Source organism: Micromesistius poutassou (genome assembly GCF_964030765.1).
Source record: "Micromesistius poutassou genome assembly, chromosome: 2".
NCBI classification, from domain to species: Eukaryota; Metazoa; Chordata; class Actinopteri; order Gadiformes; family Gadidae; genus Micromesistius; species Micromesistius poutassou.
The window spans coordinates 20,130,619-20,147,031 of record NC_140272.1 but is presented as its reverse complement, the minus strand read 5'-3'; the positions used below and the strand labels follow the sequence as shown (position 1 = coordinate 20,147,031).

Sequence of the window (16,413 nt, the reverse complement as noted above, 5' to 3'; positions counted from 1 at the left end):
AGGTCCCCCCCCCCCCCCCGACTCCAACCAGCGTCGTCACCATCACCGCGCACTGCATGCCTTCATTTTGAATCCCTTCGTGAATCTGTGACGCACGTCCGCCTCGATAGCACGCCCCCCTCCACCCCTCCACCCCCCCGATCGGATCACGTGGAAACCATCCGGCATCCATCAACCCCCCATCCCCCCCGTGCGTGCACCCCACTGTGACCGCAGCCCCGCGGTCCGTACCCCCTCAACCCTCATCTCCTCTCTCCCCCTCCTCGGTCGTACTCGCGTCGTCACCAGAGGGAGCTGGGGGACAGGAGAGCCGGCGGCGGCGCTCAGCCCGCCCCGCCCCACGAGGAGGACCTGGAGCGGGACACGCTGGCCTCCATGCGGGAGCCGCAGCTCAGCATCGAGCGCAAGTGCTCCAGCATGACGGTCAGCTCCACCTCCAGCCTGGAGGCCGAGGTGGACTTCACCGTGCTCACGGACCTCCACTCGGCCTCCGCCGAGGACTTTGCCCGCGGCGCGTCCCACGGGCCGGGGGGGCCCGAGCAGCACCAGCACCAGCAGCAGCAGCAGCAGCCCGAGGTGGGCCGGCCCGACTTTGAGGAGACCTCGCGCTTCTACTCGGCGCGGCTCATGGGCTCCCACGACCGGTCCCCCGTGGACGAGAAGCCCCCGGAGGGCCGCGCGCCGCACCACCACCACCACGAGGTAGAGAGATGGACGGAGCGGGAGGCGGGGGGGGGGTTCACCCTGCCTTCTGCTCCCATCATCGCCACCCCCCACCACCCTCCAGCCACCACCTCCCACCCCACCCCACCCCCACCCTTACCCCTACCCTACCTACCCCGCAGTGGAGCACCGTCTGCCACCTGCCACCAGCCACCTGCCACCTGCCACCTGCCATCAGCCACCTCGCCTTCACTTTTTGTTCACAGATATTTGTTCTTTTTTTAAATTAATTTCTTCCCCTGTGTTCCCTGACCTTATTCGGCTCCGTTCCTGTTCTTGTATGTTAATAGCTTTACTTTGGTTCATTTCGCAATAGGTTTCAATGAGTTTGGTTTTCATTATTTCCCATGTGACCCCTTTAAACCCATCGCTTCGTGTGTGCTTGAGTGTGACGTACGATGACACTACGATATAGGCACAAGAACAATGAAATACACTAACCATATCGATACAAACACTGTCTGCACTGTGCAACATCTACACCACGACGAGAGAGAGAGAGAGAGAGAGAGAGAGAGAGAGAGAGAGAGAGAGAGAGAGAGAGAGAGAGAGAGAGAGAGAGAGAGAGAGAGAGAGAGAGAGAGAGAGAGAAGAGAGAAAGAGAGAGAGGAGAGAGAGAGAGAGGAGAGAAAGAGAGAGAGAGAGAGAGAGAGGGAGAGGAGAGAGAGAGAGGAGAGGAGAGAGAGAGAGAGAGAGAGAGAGAGAGAGGAGAGAGGAGAGAGAGAGGAGAGAGAGAGAGAGAGAGGAGAGAGAGAGAGAGAGGAGAGAGAGCGAGAGAGAGAGAGAGAGAGAGGAGAGAGAGAGAGAGAGAGGAGAGAGAGAGGAGAGAGAGAGAGAGAGAGAGATAGAGAGATAGAGAGAGCGAGAGAGAGAGAGGGAGAGAGAGAGAGAGAGAGAGAGAGAAAACAGGGGTTGTTAACCATGGCTGTTGTTGTCTCTCGCCCAGCCCCCCGTGGCCAAGAAAGACGCCAGCGCCGTCAACATGGCCCACATGTTGCGGCAGGCCGGCTCCAAGACGGACCCCCACACCAACGGCTCGGAGCCCCCCTCCCACGCCACGCCCGTCTCGCCTCAGGTAGGTGTAGAGAGGCTTTATTACCACCTGGCGCTCTCCAATAAGGCCTCCGCCCACTGGTACCATCCCAGACACACTCCCACTGGTCCTGATGCCCCCCTGCTTACTGGCCGGGGGCGGCGTGCTGCGCCTGTGTAGTAGTGGTGGATTTCATGATTCGTTTGAATGAATCAGTTCGCGTCGGTCAGTTCGCCAAGAAGAGTCGTTCATTCGTTCGTTCGTTCGTTCGTTCGTTCGTTCGTATTTCCGGTAGCGGTGAATCATGATTCTCAGTCACTGAGTCGGTCAGACTCGGCTCCTCCCTCGTTCTCGTTCAAACGAATCGCGAATGCACGTTCTCAGCCGAGTCGGTCAGACTCAGCTCCTCCCTCGTTCTCATTCTCAAACGAATCACGATCGTGCAATGGTGCAAACGGTCATCAATCAACACAACATTAACTAAGTTCCTTTTAGCTGAGGAGTGCTTCATGTTCGGAATCGGGATGTTGTTGCCCGGCTGACTCTCGTGACTTCTCAGTCCTCAACGCTAAACACAGTCAGTGAACGAACGGCGACTCGTGAGTCAGCGACTAGTGGGCGGAGCTGGGAGTCTCGTCTCGGCGAACAAACGACGACGAACGAGAGCGGCGAATCAGGTCGGTTCGTTCGTTTTAAAGAGTCGTTTGTTCGAACTGATTCGTTCGTGAACGAGCCACCACTACTGTGTAGCGCGGATAAATGCTAACGTACGATAAAGTAGGGTGGGACTGACGTTACTCTTTACACAGAGCAGTGCGTAGAGGACCCTGTCCGCATGTAGCACTCTGGCTCCTGCCTAATTAGTTCACCATTCGTTGAACATTGAGTGGAAGATTTGTAAAACATTCACCACACCACAGGGCTGCCAACTTTTGGGTTTTCGCTGGCGTGAGATTCAGTAGAATCTTGTGATGCATACCTTATAGCAGGGTCCGCAGGGTGTTTTTTTTTTTTTGCTGTGAGAAAGTGGATGTGTGGCGTGTGCGCGTTTGTATGCAGGCAAAAACGTGTGTCACACGGTGAAAACGTGAGAGTTGGCAGCTCTGACACCATCGTTTTCAAATGATCCTTTGACCTTCATCTGGACTACTCTGGATTAAAGAGAGCAACACACACAGTCATACTGGTTAGTGTTATCACAAGGAATCAAGTGGATCACTTTTGAACGCAAATGCACTCTTAACAAGTTGCTTTCCCTTAGTAGGTAACACTGTAGCGTAAACGGCAGTAATCTTGTAATGTAACAAGTAGCTTTTAAAAAGTAACGGTACCCAACACCGGTGACATCGCGCGTGGTTGGGAGGGTCCACTCAGAGGAATGATGGACGGGTCCGCCTGGCGGTTGGTACAGTCCAGGTCGGGGGTAGGCTGTAGGGTGGGGTCCATACAACAGCGGACCACCGGACTGTAGGTACTGTTGGTACAGTCCAGGTACTAGGCTGCCCTTTTAGGTAGCATGTCTAAAAGATGGTGCCGTGTGTTTTCTTGGGAAAGCCGCTAGTGTTGAATCTTTGGCAGTGTGTCTAAAACAAGAAGTCACTGAACAATGACTGCTAATGGAAACATCTGGAACCCGTCCAGAGCCGCAATATTGGCTCTGAACATCTTTGACCGGACATGAACGGAATGACGCAGTCGTTATGGAGTGATTAAGGTCTTGACAGGAAATTAATGAGGATTATGAAAGCGGGCGGGAATTTTCATTCATCTCCAGAGGTGTGATTTCTCTCTGAGGCTGGCCCACAGGTGCCATATTAAAATGTAATTATTGGCTTTGAGCGAATGCAACAGATGAACTGTGACAATAATCTTGAGAGAGTCTTTGATGTATGAGCTCAGAGGTGAGTCGGTAATGAAAACGCAGGGTGTTATAAATAAAAGTCGCGGAGTGATCAACGGCAGCGTCTGTGTGTGTATCTGCAGCAAACACAGGATGACGTCAACTGCACGGAGACAATGATCTCCTGCACTGACGCGGCGTCACCACCAGAGGGAGACATGGTATGTGTCCCTCGATGGTTTTACTCAAAAGGAACAAAGGCCGGGCTCTTGTTTTTCCCCGTTTGTCTGCATGTCAGAGTGAGTCCCTCACTTCGGGGGCTCAGAGTTTGAATTGTGTCGCACTGTTTAACATTGAAATGCTGCTTTTGTGGGTTTTTGAAAGGAGGCATTGTGTAAAGTGCCAACAGATGTAGCTTAGTTGTTAATTACATTGCCAAATTACCAAAATCCCATATTGTCTGCATGTGCTGCTGCAAATAAATAAAGCAAATGTCTTGTTATAATTGATACCATTAGCACAATGGGTGTGTCCAATGCATTGTGGAATGCTTGATCCATTAGACATAACCCTATTTCCTGGAACCAAGGTTGTCTGCATTATTAAGGCACAGCTTCCAGTTAAAGGAACATACATATTAAGAAGAAAGATAGGGTAATACTCCTGCCCTCTTATATGTACAATTTTGCATTGCAAGTGGTCATGCTACTTCACTGGCCTGACTTCTGTCTCACAACGAACAAAGCTCATCTACATATTCCTATTGTGCGTGCTGCTCCCGACGCGATCCCTTATCTGTTATCTTTGCAACGTAATCCTGCAGCCTTATTATCTCTGCTACGCCTGCTCCCCAAATTTGGGGAAACACATTTCAAACGAAAATACGTCTTCATAATTACTTAATAATATTTTTTCTCCCTGAAATGATGTGATTAAAATATAATTGTCTCCCTCCCTCTCGCTCTCTCTTTCTCCTCAGAAGTCCAGAGCTGCCAGCCGCAAGGAGGCCCCTGTGATCTCAAAGCAAAATGGCTCCCCGGTGCGTGTATTTACATGAGAATCGTACTTTACAAAATGGCAGTGGCTGCCGTTCCATTTCCCCCCCTCCGCTGTGAGAGCTCAGCGGCTGGCAGGCTGCTCCCTCGCCTGTGTCCTGACTGTAATCTGCACCACACAGCCCACTGGATGAATGGCACACGAGGAAATGTCAAAGCTTAATATGCCAGCATTGTTGTCCATGCATGTGATTATACGGCTCCCAGGGACCACTGGCTAAAATAGTTTCTGTTTGTTGTTCTTATTGCCTCGTGTGTGTGTCTGTGGTCGCCTGTCTTTTGTTGTTTTTAATATTGCAGTATGTGTGTTTAATAGTGCAAGAGTGTTTGTTTGTGTGTGTGTATTTGAGCATACATATTTAAGTGTGTGTGTGTGTGTGTGTGTGTGTGTGTTTGTGTCTATTTGAGAGTGCATGTGTGTGCATATGTACATGTGTGGGTATATGTGATGTATATCTGTGTATTTGAGTGTATATATATGTGTGTTTGTTCTTAAGTAGGTGTGCATGTGTATATCTGCGTGTTTGTATTCAAGTGCACCTGTATATATGTGTGTGTGTGTGTGTGTGTGTGTGTGTTTGTGTGTCTCTGTGTTTTGCTAGTTGTGTGACTCTGCTCACCTGTCCCTCAGGTGAAAGAAGGACCACTGGGCAGAGAGGCCATCGTTTCTCCTCTGACCGTCACCGCCGACAACGTGACCTCGGCGACCACCACTCAAGTTACCAAGGTAACGGTCACCAACACCCCCACTCTGGTTACCAAGGTAACGGTCGCCAACACCCCCACTCTGGTTACCAAGGTAACGGTCGCCAACACCCCCACTCTGGTTACCAAGGTAACGGTCGCCAACACCCCCACTCTGGTCTTCCACTTTTTGAATGTCACAGAACACTAAATGGAGGTGGACTGGATACTCATTAGTTTTTATGGTGTCAAATATATAAAGTTTGTTATATGCAAAGTCTTGGAATTAAAATCCGTGGACTGGCCTAATGGGAGTTCTGCCTTCTAGCTGTTGGTGTGATTCAAATGTGAAGGGACTGAACGAGCACAGTCCCTATCTACCCCCGTCTAATGTGATCACTGTCCTCCAGACTGTGAAAGGAGGCTACTCTGAGACCAGAATCGAGAAGAGGATCATTATAACGGGAGACGACGACGTAGACCAGCATCAGGTGAGGAACGCACCTCTCGAACCGCGTTCAGTGTTCTCTATGTTGTCCTGTATAAACCCACCCGCCATTTCATCTTGGCAGCCGCTGCCCACTGTGGTCACCGGGGGTGAGCGTTTTGTCCAGACAGAGCTTGATGAGGTGATCAGGTCGACATTTACATACCGAATTGAAAAAGTAGGCCGACGTTTTTGTCAAATTCTGTTCTTCTGACTTTGACGACGCGTAGGAAAACGCTCACGGGCAAGTCGATTTTTACAGCGCCCTCTTGTCAAGTGAAATTAATTTGACTTGCCCAAAGCCTTGTCACAATTCATATTCCACTGGGCTTCACGGGCCTCTAATGAAACGCCGCCGTCCCAGCTGCAATCGCCAGATCCGACAGAGCAAGAGAAGAACCACAGGAGGACGTTCTAGAAAAGGGCCCCATGTGCGGACCTCCTCCTCTACCTGCCCCTGGAGAGGAAGAGGGGCCCAGGTGGACGTTAGCTTTCATTTGCTCGGTGTTCCCTGAGACTTGACCCTCCCCTGACACAGAGTCCCTTCCACTCAGCCACCACCGTCTCCTTTCTTATTCCCCGCTCCCTGAGAGCGCTGTTGTGTTCCAACCACTGCCAGAGAGCCGCTTCATCAATGTAATCGTTTTGTGTGTACGTGTGTGTGTGTGTGTCTGTGCCTGTGTGTGTGTGTCTGTGCCCGTGTGTGTGTGTGTGTGTGTGTGTGCGTGCGCGCACCTAGGCTCTGGCCATGGCCATTCAGGAGGCTAAGCAGCAGCATCCAGACATGTTGGTAACCAAGGCGGTGGTGATCAGGGAGACGGACTCCCCCACCGAGGACATCCAGAGGAACTCACAGGTACGGGGCGCCCAGGGCTCCTGCGCCGAGAGAGACGGATGAGTACATCCTTGGAGGGGGTGGGGGTGGGGGTGGGGGTGGGGTGGGAGGGGGGGGAGCTGAATCTGTCTCCTAGAAGAACACAGAGCTCCAGAGGGGAAGCAATACTCCATAGTTTGCGCTTCTCAAAAACTTTTCACTGCGGACGAAGCATTTCCTGAGAGTCCCTGTTTTGTGCTTTGTTTTAACGTGAATGTATTTTTACATCCCTCCCTCTGTGTTGTTTTTTTTGCTGCGTCCCCTTCTCGCTTCAGTCCTGATCCCTCGCGGGCGCTGCTCGGGACGCCCGTGTGTAGTGGACCCCCGGACCGCAGCTGGCGGCGCCGCTCCGTCCCCTCCTCCACCATGGCAGACGTCCTCCGTCCTTTGGCCACATTAACTGTGAAATGGATTCTGGGCCGGCCCACCCAACCACACCCACCCACCCACCCACCCACCCTCTCTCCCCCCCCCCCCCCCCCCCTCCCCAACCCAACCTCCCCTGTGCCACGGATCACAGTGGTACGTCCCTCCCTCGCCTCGCCCACCCTTTTTTTTTTTACCTGCTGAGTTGTAGGGCGCAGACCTTTTGTCATGACTGACAGCTGTTATTGTTTGTATATAACCGGACTCTGAATAGCTTGTGTTGGAAGTCGATGGGTTGTTACAGGTATGACTCCGCCGTCAGAAACTCACACACACACACACACACACACGCACACGCGCTCGCACACGCACGGCCACACACACACACACACACACACAATACTCTTTTCTCCCGTGTGCCATGGTATTGGGACTCCTCAAGTTGACATGACATCGTACGTGAAAGCTGTTTATCCGACCAGACCTAGTCAGTAGGCAGAGGCCAATGGGAAGGACGCGTCGTTACAGGGTGGGGCCCGGGACAAACGTGGAGGAACGCTTGCCGTCTGCATCGGTTTGACCCCCCCTCAAGTATATATTACCGACTGCTGTCCTAATAGCTTTTTACATTTTTAACAATTATAGAGGATGATAATTTATGTCGGTGTTTGCTTCTTCATGAAACGTGTATCATATTAGACAAAATAATTATAATCTGCATGTCACAACAATAGCCAAGGGAATGAAAAGTGAACCGCGGACATGTCTAGAGGAACCATGCGCTGAGAACCTTGTGGAGTGGAAGTGGAGCTCTTTAGGAGAGAACTCTGTGCCCCCACCCGGCCCCTTGTGTAGCAGGAGCACCCGCCCCCCCCCCCACACCCCCCACAGCCTGGATATGAAGAGCAGGTCCTGATAGACGCTACAGCCGACTGCTGGGAAAGACTATTGAAGACCACACCAAGACCACTGGATGGGAGTCTGCGCTGGACAGGAAACTGCTGGACCCCCTCCTCCCGTAGGGTTTCGTTTCCATGTCAACCACCTGTCACGGTTGTGAACGAAAAAATGCCAGTGGCGTGCGCTGAATGGATGGCATTTTCTTTTTTAATATATGATTTACATTTAATATAATACAGAAAGTTTATATAATATAATGTTTTATCTCATATGTTTGCCAAAAAAACGTGGTGATATGTTTATTTTTATTTTTTTTCTTTGCCATCATGAATGCGATGATGAATTCCTGTCATCTTGGGCAGTGGGACTGCTTAACGTGTGGCGTTGACAAATGAATGCAGTCTCAGTGCAGACCGGAGGAACTCCATGGTGTGCTGGGTTGAGCGTTTGGGTTCCTGATTGTCCGCTCTATAAAAGAACCCCGAGTGACTCAAGGCGAAGAGGAAGAAGAGTTGCCAACTCGTCCCAGGCGGCAGACGACAGCATTGCAAGCTTGAGTTTCAATCGCTGTGCTACAAAGGCCTTGTTTGACCTCTATATAAAAAAAAAGTCTCTCAATGAAATCAACACAATGTTGTGTGTCACAGTTTTGGCGAGTTGCTAATGCGGATGGATAATAGCTTGCATTGCTACGATGCCCATGATGATAGGAATGTCCAGTGGACGTTTTGTTTTGTTTGGATTTTTCGGTTGGATAGAAGTTATGGTGTATAAGGTTGTAATTGTATTTATAAATGGTGAGTGTGGAGCCCATTCTATCCCATTCCTCTGTTCCTTCCTTGTTTTTTCGTGCGTATCTTTGTTACTTCCCAACAGGCAAAGCCGGGATTCGAAGTGTGACGTACATAGAAGCCCCATCTTACTCTATAGCCACTAAATCTAGAGGCCGTAAACAAAAGAAAGAAAACAAAACTTCTGAAGAACCTTTAATACGAAACTATGCATTGCTCATCTTAATTATTATTATTATATATATATATAAAAAATCTGAATGCTCGCACCACAGAGTCGCTCTATCATTGTCAATCCAAGCAGTGAATTACACTGCGTGGAAAAATACGAAATTGCAATAAACTGCCATCTTCTCGCCATCGATCTCTCTGGGGAACACTGTGAACTACTCTTTATGCACGTCAAACACAACCAAATCCGATGACGTATACACCTACGTAAGACTAGTGAGGCTTGTGACACTAAATGGACCATGGCTTTGTCTCCCCCTAATAACTCAATGTACTCACCCCCCCCCCCCCCCCCACCTCCTCTCCTCCTTCCTCCATCACCACCATATGTGGAAATACTACCTGCTATTGGTGTGTTTGTGTGTGTGCGTGTGTGTGAGTATGTGAAATCCCTTGTAGATTTGATCCAACATCATTTATTTTATAATAATTTATAATAATAATCTGGTTAAAGGGCTGGATTGGTGAGGGTTTGCGGCTGCAGACTGCAACAGTAGAAGCACAGATATTGTCAGATGAAACTGAATGGTACTGGATCTATTATTGGACCTTTTTCACCGTAGAAAGTAATTATTTTATGTAAGCATGGCCGGGAGGGGGCTTCTAATGGGAAGATTTAATGGGGGTCTAAGAGTTAATGTGTGGAAGGCCTTTACTGTATATAATTAACCACACTTTAATACACTCCCAACGGACTAGGATGTGGACGTTGAAGCACCGGAAGTTGTTTGGTAGGGGGGCGGGTCTTTGACCCATTGCAGGGTTTGAGTGGCAGGTACCAGGACAACCGTGGGATTGTCACGTGGACGGGTGCCTTACGCGGGGAGTCATTGTCATTAGGAACATATGGGCCTTGTTCACCTTAGTGGCCATCTTGGTTCCATCTTGGTTCTGAAGTAAGCATTAAGTTCCCCCCCCACCCAGTAAAGCATTTAAAGCCAAGGTGGCGATAAGGTGAGAAGGCCCATGAGCCGTTATCAGTGCTTGGCTGAAGGTGCTGCTAATCCACACAACGAGGTCGACTGAGGAAGAGTTGACCTCCTCTTCATCAAACTGAGGTGTGACCGTGGGCGGGACGCAGCTGTCTCGAAAGTAAAACGTGTCGTTTGAGACTGTGACGCAGGGTGGACGTTGATGTTTGGACAAGGGATTTGCTTCTTGTGGTAACCAGATTAGATTATTAAAGGCAATCATTATGTAGGCTCACATTCAAACAGACCCAAGCACCTTTTGGTTGTGAGTTTTTTTTCTTTGGTTTTGTGATGCGCATTAAGATGACTATAATGGTTTAGCCTCTCCACTTTGAATTCCAGATAGACTTTTGCTCTATATTCCCTAGTGCTTGGTGATGTGTTATTTAATGTATTTGCATTCTCAATGACAAAGCTACATGCATAAATAAATGTCTCAGTATTATCCAAATCTCTGAGTCATGGAATGACTGTTGTCCATATCTATAATAGTCTGTCTCTATAGAAGAAACCAGAATGACACATTGTGATTCTATAGGATTCAAACGTTTCCTGTTGCTTCAAAATCCATTTGAAAGTAATCGCAACAAAACTGTAATGGAAGACATTTGAAACGTGAGAATTGTTTCCATAAAAACCAACATAAACCAAACATAGGCATTATCTGCATGTACCCAAGTCTTTGACATGAGCTGATTCATGTCTTTGCTTTTGGCGCCATCTAGTGTATATTCTGTGAATGACAGAACCAAGAAAACTAGAACAAATAAACATATTCTCTTATCCATTATTCGCAAGTATGGTCTTGCATGCATATGATCTATTTTGAAGATAAAATAGCGACTTCTCAGTTTCGCCAAGTGCATTTCCTTTTTGATGCATTTGGCCCAGATTTGATTGGCTCCTCAGTTGTTGATCTGTTATTCCCAAAACCTCATCTTCACCTTGAATTAGAGTCGGTTCTTGGCCTGACTCAAGGAACCAACAATTCTGAATGTGTCGGTTATTCATACACAACCCATTAGTTGGACACTTACCCAAGTGTCTCACAATGCCATGAGTACATGAGCAGTCCATGCTCATGTCTCATCTTACCCCCTATCCATCCTGGCAGTGTTAATGTCCTGCTCTACCAGTTGAGCTAAACAGTGATAGACAAGGTCCCGATGTGCAGACTCAAGCGCAGGACGGATCAAATGACTGACAACCACAACGTTCTATAAATCGATAAACTTTATTAACACAGTATAAACAACCAACAGTAACAGAGGGAACCTTCCATGTGGAACACATGTGATTTGTAGGCCAGATGTTCCTCAGACTAAGACTGTAGGGGGGAACGGTAGGACCCTCTCCCCCCACCCCCACATGAGACCCAAGCACAGATAACAGAAACCGAGTTCATCTTTTCACATGTCAGCCGAAGCCAGTTCAGTCCACACGGTCACAGACTGAGCACGAGGGAGAGAGAGAGAGATAGAGAGTAGAGAGACGGAGATAGAGAGAGAGATGGAGGGATAGAGAGAGAGATGGAGGGATGGAGAGGAAAAGGTACAGTCATGCTGATCCACCATCGCCTACTACTGTCTGAAACAATGTTATAGGGCTTGCACATCCAGATGCATGATGGGATTCTTTGTTGACGATACGTATTGAGAGGACTCGAGAGAGTCGTAAAAGGCCCACTGACAAATCCTAAATCGATGGAACACCGGAACCAAGGCTAATGAAAACTTTATTTTGCCATGTCTCACATTAGAAACGCTGTGGCAGTTTAAAACAATGTCTCCCATAATGACGAATCATTTCACGATGAATCACTAAATAATGACCAAAAATAAATCCATATTATTGTCACCAACATAATAACAAACATTCCAATGCTCCTATGGTTTCAAACTGGGGGGGGGGGGTTCACTACGTTTTGACGTTGCAATGGATGATTTAAAAGCCCTATCACAGAGAAACCAAGTCGTTTTTCATCATAGAAATTATTCCAAGGTGTACAAAACAGCATATTTTACATTTCTCAGTAGGCGGCAGCCCACAATGCAGCCGTACTACACGCTACACGCTACATACAGACTGTCCCCGCAGGCCGCCATATTAGCTCAGAACGCTGTCACAGAAAACTATTGGGAAAATCAAAAGGTCAGCAGCAATATTTTTTCATTAAGATTGCACACCCATAAAATGTACCAGGCTTCGTATATTGCCAATAACCCATGCCAAACAGCAAAAACAAATTGCCGCTCAATCTATCTTCGATAATCTCAGCATTATACAAAGGAGTCCTGGCCCCACCGAATCCTATCAAGTACAATACCTATATATAGACATGGGCGAGCGAGCACGTAAACAGCTCCGTCGCCGCTGCTCTCCTCGCTCTCTCTCTCTCTCGCTCTCTCTAGAGAACTGGAGAGCTACATCCTCTGCAATTCCTTCCTCTTGAGTTGATATACATACAAGTTAAGGCTCTTCAAGGACCTGAGGATTTTTGAAACATATGATGAGGCACACACAAGGCAAAGAATAGCTCTAGACGCGGCGGTTTACAACGTGGTCGTAAATAAGTTACAGAAAATAAGACGTGTTAAGTAGAAGAGGTGAGACACGCAGAAGAAAAACATGGGGCAACCACACGGGGGCGCGTCGCCAGTGCAGTCGTTATTACGAGAGCGAGGGATCTCCTGGTCCCCCGAGACAAACGCGGTCGATTCTCAGAAAAAAATAAATAAACCGGTTTACAATAAGTGATGAATCGTGACGACAACAAATAAATAGGTGTTTGTTGTGGTGGATGGCTTAAGTGCAATGTTTTCTTTGAACAACAAAACGAGAACTAATTGTGGACAGTTATACATACCATAAGTACAGATTAGCATTTAGAAGAAGAAGCGTCCTTCTAAATAACATTCGCAGCCCCTCCCGGGCCAGTGCGTTTACATCTTGCAGCCCAATGTTCGCATCTTAACATCCGTGCCATCCGGCGCCGCCACACGCGCAGGGCTGGGCCGACGTCCAGTGGACTGAACACAGAACAGATCTATAAAAGCTCAACCATGGATGTCATACAAAATGACGGACGTTTGTTTTTCGTTGTCTTTTTGTTTCTTCATTGGAACGTTTTTTTTACCTTTTGTTATGAAAGCTGCTTTGGTAACAACAAGAGTCAAGACACCGCTCCCCCTTAGCTTCTCAATCCCTCTTTTATATCTGTGTGTGTGTGTGTGCGTGTGTGTGTATCTGTGTGTGTGTGTGTGTGTGTGTGTGTATCTGTGTGTTAGCGTGTGTGTGCGTGTGTGTTTGCGTGTTTCCCCTCCTCATTTCCGTCATGTCTTTCCCTTGGCCCGTTAAAACTCAAATGAATGAGATGTAGGTACTACGCCAGAGTGGGCTACGTTAGCTATTAGCTTCCCCTACCCTCACCACCAACCTTCCCCACCGACCATCCCCCACCACGCACCACCCAGCCCGGGTCAGGTGCAGAGCCAGCCAGGTGTACCGGTCTGTCCATAAGGAGGTCCGGGCTGTGAAGGACAGCGCTATTGTGCTGAGTGCAGACAGCGTGGAGACTTTGGACGCTGAGCCAATGGCGTTGGGACCTGAGACAAAAAAGATGGAGCATTGAGAATGATGCTTGTTGCTTTTGTTAGTCTTCATAATGCAGGGAAAACACACACACACACACACACACACACACACCCACACATATATATTGTTGTTCTGGTACACTACATGTACCGCAACTTTCACAGTAGGATTGGGTTATGGTTGGTTTTTGTATTTTCTCTTTCAATTCCCTTTTATAATATATTCTATACAAAACAAAGCATTGATGACACATAAAGGTCATGCTTACAAATCCAAGGTTTGCAGCATTCTGAACACCACACACTCTCATATATAGTCAGTGGGACTGAGTGATGACTTGCATGACTGAAATGGTCACTGTCGTCATGTGACTCATTTGACAACGTTCACATAGATTGCACGAGCAATGCAGTGCAATCAACATCACGTTAGATGTATACATTAAGGAATGCTATACACTTCAATAGTCATTCATCAGCTGTTTTCCTCCCTTGTAAGGATTACTTACATACATTTCCCAATGCATTTCTGAAAATCCTATTGCCCTGTAATTACGTGAAATCGACAAAAACGGTCACACTGGAAACGTCGCCGCTATAACCGCCTATATTGAAAGGTGACTATTTCAGTGGTATTTAGTCGCAAAAGGAATAGACTGGACGGTTCCGCAAGCTCTTCCTATACATAGTCCTTCAGCCAATCAGTGAATCACAACTCACAAGCCACTGTGTCGATTTTTCCGTGACAGGACGGAACGCAAGCGAGCCAGACGCTAGCCAGCGGCGCCAGCGAGTGTGAGGAGCGAGCTCCACTGACCTGCTATCCTGGGGATGGTGATCTGCCGGCTGCTGCTGCCCTCCCCTCCCTCCCCGAAGGGCTTTGATCTGGATGATGTACTCCTCGTCGGTGGGCAGCGACAGCTCCACGGACGTCGTGTTGGTCTCCATGACGTTGGCGGGGCTGTGGCGGTTCCTCTTGTACAGCACCTGCAGGGCGAGAGAGAGAGAGAGAGAGAGAGGAGAGGGGGGGGGGGGGGGGGGGGGGGGGGGCAGTCGTCAGGGTGGTCTTGTTGTAACCACGGCAACAGATGCTGAAAACCGCTGCTGCGAGGCTAAAAAGAGGTTTGTACGGACGTACTTTGTAGCCGGTGACCTCGGACTCGTTCTCCAGGGCCTTGACCTGCTCCCAGTTCACGATGATCTTGGAGTTTGGACGTGTTCCACATCACTTTGGCCGGTGGCTGGCTCGGGGCTGGAGGGTTAAACGGGGTTAAGGAGAAAGCACACAGCGGGGGGGGGGGGGGGGGAACCTCCTCAACACCACTACCAATAGCACTAGCTACCACTACTATGTGTTTAGTTTCCACTACCTTAAGAACTTACTTTGAGCAGGGCCCCCCCCCCCCCCCGAAACTAAAGATGTGTCGAGCTGGCTCCGGTTCAAACTATTCAGCTTAGTTCTGTTTTTATTAGGGATCCACCGAAATGAAAATTCTTGGCCGAAACCGAAAACCGAAAATGAGGAAACCAAACACCGAAATAAATTATTATGCCAATTATTAGTACCATTGCATTTATAGCTATGACTGTCTATGACTGTGTACTAACCTCACTAAAATCAAGGCATTTGCAATTCAAAGAATAAATCAATTACAATTATTAAAAGTATAAAAATATTTATTTAGCACTGAAAAAACAACAACCACCGTTTTTCCGTTTTGCACTTTGCAAACGGTCCCTAAGCTCGCGGATGATAGCCGACAGCTCATAGAAGCTGTCGGCACTTTGCGGACGGTCCCTAAACTCGCTGCTGATAGACGACTCATAGCGAGCCGTCGCTAAAGACGGCTCGTTTGGATGAAAACAAGGTTGTAGCTGGTTCTCTAGATTACTACATTTAGCTAGAGGTGTCATTTGTTTACACGTTTTGCAAATCGCTATCCGTGGGTCTTTTTCAGATATATGGAAATATGCCCACACCACAGACATGTTGGCGCAGAGGCGCTTATCCAGACAAGCGTGCACTGGCCGCGTTTTTTGTTTGCGTCATCACAATTTCCTGTTTTCGGCCGTGTTGTTTCGGTGATAAAAGTGTTTCGGCCGAAAGCCGAAATGTGCTCTTGGGGCCATTTTCGGCCGAAAATTTTCGGTGGCCGAAATTTCGGTGCATCCCTAGTTTTAATTAATTTTTTTAAATGTCTTTTTGATGTTTATTGACGCCGTCTTTAATAACAAGACAGAAACAGTGTGACCCATTTAAACATGCCCCGTCAACAACCAAACACTCCAATCGTGGCTCGCTGGAGGTGCTTGGGTCTGGGTGTGGCCCGACAAGCGCTCAGACTGTGAGCGTGTGTGACGCGGCGCGGCTCACGTGGTTTCTTGGTGGTGACGTTGACGGTGGCCCCCGGGGGGCCCGTGCCGGCGGTGTTGTAGGCCCTGACGGTGATGTAGTAGTACGTGCTGCCTCTCAGCCCGCGCAGCACGCTGGACGTCTGGTTCCCCACCGTGCGCTGCACGCTGGCACTCTCCTCCTTCTCACTCCGGGGCCAGTAGCGCAGCTGCAGGACGCACAGAGTTGACACCGGGGAGAGAAGAGGAGAGATGAGACGATGGGCGGCGGCGGAGACAACGGTCGGGTTTGATTAAGACCCGGCATTAGCTCAGGGGGTAGAGCGGGTCGGCTGGTAACCGCAAGGTTGCTGGTTCGATCCCCGGCTCCTCCTACCTGAGTGTCCCTGAGCGAGACGCCCTCACCCTGACTGCTCCTGACGAGCTGGCTGTCGCCTTGCATGGCTGACGCCGCCGTCGGTGTGTGAATGTGTGTATGAATGGGTGAATGTCAGGCAATATTGTAAAGCGCTT

General features: G+C 48.9%; 2 protein-coding genes across 5 annotated transcripts in view; one reads left to right on the top strand and one right to left on the bottom strand.

Moving 5' to 3' along the window:
• The window catches only part of LOC311339383 (band 4.1-like protein 1), a 64,473-nt gene extending 57,360 nt beyond the window's left edge, over positions 1-7,113 (top strand). For 3 of the 4 annotated variants that reach the window (XM_084464757.1, XM_084464758.1, XM_084464756.1), the window contains 6 exons: positions 1,670-1,798; positions 4,576-4,635; positions 5,283-5,378; positions 5,746-5,826; positions 6,562-6,678; positions 6,972-7,113. In XM_084464757.1, the coding sequence (XP_084320883.1) occupies positions 1,670-1,798; positions 4,576-4,635; positions 5,283-5,378; positions 5,746-5,826; positions 6,562-6,678; positions 6,972-6,977 (489 nt within the window). In that variant the 3' untranslated portion in view covers positions 6,978-7,113. Of the gene's footprint in view, positions 1-288; positions 703-1,669; positions 1,799-3,739; positions 3,818-4,575; positions 4,636-5,282; positions 5,379-5,745; positions 5,827-6,561; positions 6,679-6,971 lie in introns of all 4 variants that reach the window. The other variant, XM_084464759.1, reaches the window with a different exon arrangement.
• A 5,812-nt stretch (positions 7,114-12,925) lies between these two features.
• Positions 12,926-16,413, bottom strand: part of LOC311338239 (contactin-4-like) — a gene marked incomplete at both ends in the record, with an annotated part of 110,342 nt that continues 106,854 nt past the window's right edge. Inside the window, 7 exon segments of the mRNA XM_084463471.1 lie at positions 12,926-12,984; positions 13,405-13,560; positions 14,366-14,429; positions 14,431-14,535; positions 14,687-14,758; positions 14,760-14,800; positions 15,923-16,109. Coding sequence (XP_084319597.1) covers positions 12,926-12,984; positions 13,405-13,560; positions 14,366-14,429; positions 14,431-14,535; positions 14,687-14,758; positions 14,760-14,800; positions 15,923-16,109 — 684 coding nt within the window.